Here is a 5,463-nt window from a genome sequence, read left to right as displayed (position 1 = left end):
CAACGAAAGAACGATTCAATGGTACTCCCAGAGTCAAGATATAAATGAAGTGATTTGTAGATGCGGTGTTTTCGTAGATGTTCCCCTCATGGGAACCAAAGGGTGTATAAATTATAGTCCCTATGTTGCCTTGAGACAATTGGGTTATCCTATGAAAAAACCCCAAATAATGGATGTAACAAAATCTTTTGTTATTCATGGACGAGATGGTTATGATGCTAGCTTGTTGAGAAGAATACGTAAGTCTTGGGAAGATGTTGTTAGAAGAGGACAAGAATTAGGGCCTAGAAGTTGTGGTATAGGAGAGGAATATCATAATTGGGTGAAAAAGAGGGCATTAGAGGTCAAGTTGCCTTTTCACAGCACCATCATTACTCCCGAGGTAGTAACAACAGAATCTTTTTTTAGCACTGAAGATTTAGAGGCCGACTTAGCTCTCAAAGGACAAGAAATTGAAAAATTACAAAAAGAATTGGAGATGGCTCACCAGGCTTATAGAGATATGGAGTATAAGAATACCCAACAATCCCTTATCCTTGAGAAAGTACAAAAAAGAGCAAGAGAGGAAGAAGAAAGCAAGGAGAGAACTCGAATCTGTTTGCGGGGTGCGAATGAAGAGTTAAGACTCAGACGTCAAGAAAGGGATGATGCAGTGATTGAAGGTCTTAGGCTTAAAGAGTTGCTAAAGAAATCTGGGGAAAAGCATGAAATCATCCGTCGGCAAGAAGCAAATCTGAAGCAACAAATAGAGAAGGTAAGAGCGGAATGTGAAAACAAGATCATGATAGAAAGGCAATGCCAAGAAGAGATCATCGAAGCATACCGAGTTGAACTTGCAAGAAAAGAAGACGAGATGTATACACAAAAAGACACTATCGAGAGACTTGTTCAAGAAGGAATGTTTTGGATGGATCGTTTCTCCAAACTAGTTTATTTGACCAACTCTGCTATCGGAGAAATTCCACCATTATTAAGAGCTGCTGACGGGATGGCTAATCCTCTCTCTACCCCTCAAGAGATCTCCATTTTTATTGAACATTGTAAAAGTTTAATCGAGCAAATGAAAAAATTGATGGCTCATTAAATTTTCAAATTTCATGTTTAGATTTCTACTTTCGTTTTGTGGCAAAACTTGTATCTTACTTTTTCTCAATAAATTAAATTTGGCCCCACTTTTGATCCCATGGCCCTCTCTTTATTGGTTAAGATATTCACAAACAAGCAATAAATATGTCTTTAACATTCATGCACAATTACATTTTCATACATCACATTGCATACTCATGCCATATTCTTTCACAGAAAAAATAACACAACAAACAAAAAATTTGGTGTTACGACACCGTTATCGGACACGATCCCAGTCAAAAATCATGGATGAGCTAGAGCAAACAGAAATAAGAGAAGATGTGAACCAGCTCAAGGGGCAAATGACCAAGATCTTGGAGATGTTACAAGCACTCGGAAATAGAAATGATGGGAATCCTTTGGTAGATGAGGAGGTGCCCCAAAACACTCTTGTTCACCCAACGGGCGTCGTTCCACACCTTTTCACCAATTATCAAGAAGGGAAGACACAACAAGTTCCACCTTATGGTCTTCCTCCAAGTTATACCCCACCCATAGACACTCGTCTCCCCAACAACAATACACTGGTCGTGGCTACAAATCCACAACATGGTACTGGCGAGTTCCCTCAAGTGCAACCTTCACCACTTACTTCGGGCTTTCCTGGCTCTTCATCGCAAGGAAAATCTACCGAAGCTAAGCCGGTGATGTTAAACATACACCATGAATCTCGACCGCTCTGCTTCTGGCTATACCGGATTAAATAACACAAAAAAGTTGTCCGCAGGTGCGAATAAGAAAAAGGAGGAAGAAAGCCATTTTGTGGCGTCAAACCCAGCTAATCCTTCTTTCGTGCGTCGCCCTTACACTGCTGCAACTTCACAAATCTCAGGTACTCTAAATCAACACTTACAAGAGAATCAAGATTCATATGAAAGTCACGGGAAAAACTATCGTGGGAGGAAGTTCGTACATTTCGACCCAATCCCTATGACCTATGCAGAGTTATTACCGCATCTGGTTAGCAATTCTATGGTAGCACTATGTCCCGGGAAAATTATAGAACCACCCTACCCAAAAGGATATGACTCGAATGCCGTGTGTGATTACCACTCTGGGGCTGTAGGACACTCTACTGAAAACTGCTTAGCTTTAAAATTTAAGGTGCACGATTTGCTTAAGGCTGGATGGTTGAATTTTAAAGAAAACGAGCCTAGCGTGAAGAATAATCCTCTACCAGTCCATGGTGGGCCAATAGTGAATGCAATCGAAGAAAATCACCAAGTAATAAAGGAGGTCGAGAAAATTAAGGCCCCGATGGGACTGATTTTCTCTGAGTTATGTAAATTTGGGTTAATCCAAGGAAATGCCGTTGTGAAAGCAAGATGCAATTTCCACCTCAATGAAGATCATTCCATAGAAGAATGCAACGAGTTCAAAAAAGAAGTTCAAAAATTGATAAACATGTGATAAACATGGGCACCATTCAAATAGGTCGTTGGGAAAAGGATGACGGTATGATTGCAACCCAATCAAAAGAAAAACTTGGCATAACCATCCCAAAGCCATTGGTCATTCATTTCACTAAGGAGGAAAGTATGAATTCCCCCGGTGATTTTAGGACCTTAATAGTTCAGATACCAAGCCCTTTTTCATATAAAGACAACAAAGCCGTACCTTGGAACTATAATGTAGAGGTACATCTAGCTAAACAGAAGGACAAAGATGTTTCTAGCTCTAAAACCACCGCTGTCACAAACGTTTCAGGAATAGGAATGACTAGAAATGATCGGATATGCTCCCCAGGAAAATCACAAAGAGAAATGAGAGTGGTGTTTGAGAAGGCATACACAGATAAAGAAGAAAAGAAAGTCGAAAATGAGAAAGTGGAAAATGAGGTTTCTAATGAAGAAGCTCAGGAATTTCTCAAAATCATCAAACAGAGTGAATACAAAATAGTCGACCAACTCAACCATACTCCTACAAGGATTTCATTGTTATCCCTATTGATGAATTCTGAGTCCCACCGGAAGCTATTGATGAAAATACTAAATGAGGCTCATGTCACTCACGACATCACCGTGGACAAATTTGGAGGCATCATAAATAACATCACAACCAACAATCACCTAACTTTCACAGATGATGAGTTGCCGACCGAAGGGAGAGGGCATAATAAAGCACTACACATATCAGTAATGTGCCTCGACCATATAATGTCAAGAGTCCTCATTGACAATGGCTCCTCACTGAATGTCATATCCAAATCAACATTAGCAAAACTACCTTGTGATGGTACATATATGAGACCAAGTCCCATGGTTGTTAGAGCTTTCGACGGGAGTCGCAGAGAAGTAATGGGGGAAATCGATCTCCCAATTCAAATAGGCCCGGTCACATTCGAAATCACGTTTCACGTGATGGATATTGTACCCGCTTATAGTTGCTTATTGGGGAGGCCATGGATCCATTCTGCCGGCGTAGTGCCATCAACCTTACACCAAAAGCTGAAGTATATGAAATGACCAATTGGTAATCGTATCAGGAGAAGGAGATTTGTTGGTGAGTAATTTGTCCACCACACCTTATGTTGAGACAACAAAAGACGCTCTAGAAACTGCCTTCCAAACACTAGAAATCGTGGACACCGCTTATGTCGAAACGACACCTATAGAACCACATATGTCCAACACTGCTATTATGGTGGCTAAGTTCATGTTGAGTAGAGGACACCATCCGTGGCACGGGTTGGGGAAGGATGAAGAAGGGCTCAAAGAACCGGTGGAACTTCCTGAAAATAGAGATAAGTGGGGTTTAGGTTACAAACCCACCAGGGATGACAAACGGAGATTGGTCAAAGAGAAAAAAGAAAAAAGATTAGCTCGAATTGAAAATCGAGAGCCAAGAATCGAAAGGATTCCCATCTGTGACATCCGACGGAGTTTCCAAAGTGCAAGACCAACAAGTGAAATCCATATTGCGGCAGCTGAAGATGACATGTTTGATGGGGATGCCAATTGGATTCGCCCGTGTGGTGTAGGGGCAGAAATCAGGAATTGGAAAGTAGTCAAGTCACCTATGATATTTAATGCAATTCCAATGTAATTCTAAAAGCATTATTACTGTTACTAAGACCTTAAGATGTTTCATTATATTTAGGATGGATACAATGTTGTTTTTCCAATACTTTGAATTTCAATAAATGCATTCTCATTTTGTTTTCTTATTGTTCTTTCTTATCACTTTCATATGTGTATATTCATTTTTTTTTCTCTTCTCCTTCTTTCTCCTTATCCTAGCCTTGAATCCTGCAGATTTGGGAATAGTTCATTCACAGACGACTGTACTAAGATCTCGTTGCATAATCTTAACCATCTTGTTAGTCAAACAGAAAAAGATAATGAAGAAGATTATGAACCCCCTCTAGATTTGTTAAGAGCGGTAGAACGGGAAACTCAGGGTATCATGCCCTTTGAGGAACTGATAGAAATTGTTAATCTAGGGACTGAAGAAAGAAGGAAAGAAATTAAGGTTGGCACCATCTTAAAGAAAGAAGTATATCACAAACTAATCCAACTCTTACATGAATACAAAGATGTTTTTGCCTGGTCGTATCAGGATATGCCTGGATTGGATACTAGCATAGTGGAGCATAGATTGCCCTTAAAACCCGATTCTTCTCCGGTGAAACAAAAATTAAGGCGAATGAAGCCTGATATGTCATTAAAAATCAGGGAAGAAATACAAAAACAATTTGACTCAGGATTCCTCGCTGTGGAAAATTATCCCCAATGGATAGCCAATATTGTACTAGTGCCAAAAAAGGATGGCAAAGTACGAATGTGTGTCGATTATAGGGACCTTGATAAAGCTAGTCCTAAAGATGATTTCCCGTTACCTCACATCGATATTTTGGTTGATAATACGGCTCGCCATTCACTCTTCTCTTTTATGGATGGTTTCTCTGGGTATAATCAAATTAAGATGGCAGCTGAAGATATGGAAAAAACGACTTTCACCACTCCTTGGGGAACGTTTTGTTACAAAGTAATGCCTTTTGGTCTGAAGAACGCTGGAGCGACCTACCAAAGAGCTATGGTAACCCTATTCCATGACATGATTCATAAAGAGGTCGAAGTTTATGTAGACGACATGATCGCTAAGTCACAAACAGAAGAAGAACATATTATTGATCTAAAGAAACTCTTCAAAAGACTTAGAAAGTTTAAGCTAAAGCTCAACCCCTCCAAATGCACTTTTGGGGTGAGATCGGGCAAAGTATTGGGATTTGTAGTTAGTCAGAGAGGAATAGAGGTTGATCCCGATAAGATTCGAGCCATTGCAGAAATGCCTCCCCCGAGTACAGAAAAAGAAGTTCGCGGTTTTCTTGGGAGA

The 5,463-nt window shown here is 40.1% G+C and overlaps 1 protein-coding gene across 1 annotated transcript in view; it reads left to right on the top strand.

The window, feature by feature from the left end:
* The first annotated feature begins 1,373 nt into the window (after positions 1 to 1,373).
* Positions 1,374 to 5,463, top strand: part of LOC105852605 (uncharacterized) — a 6,210-nt gene continuing 2,120 nt past the window's right edge. Inside the window, exons 1-5 of the mRNA XM_012718753.2 lie at positions 1,374 to 1,772; positions 1,846 to 2,455; positions 2,563 to 3,510; positions 3,614 to 4,169; positions 4,383 to 5,449. Coding sequence (XP_012574207.2) covers positions 1,374 to 1,772; positions 1,846 to 2,455; positions 2,563 to 3,510; positions 3,614 to 4,169; positions 4,383 to 5,449 — 3,580 coding nt within the window. The remainder of the gene's footprint in view (positions 1,773 to 1,845; positions 2,456 to 2,562; positions 3,511 to 3,613; positions 4,170 to 4,382; positions 5,450 to 5,463) is intronic.

Source organism: Cicer arietinum, chromosome 7 (assembly GCF_000331145.2).
Source record: "Cicer arietinum cultivar CDC Frontier isolate Library 1 chromosome 7, Cicar.CDCFrontier_v2.0, whole genome shotgun sequence".
Classification (NCBI taxonomy): Eukaryota; Viridiplantae; Streptophyta; class Magnoliopsida; order Fabales; family Fabaceae; genus Cicer; species Cicer arietinum.
This window is presented reverse-complemented; position numbering and strand designations above follow the sequence as displayed.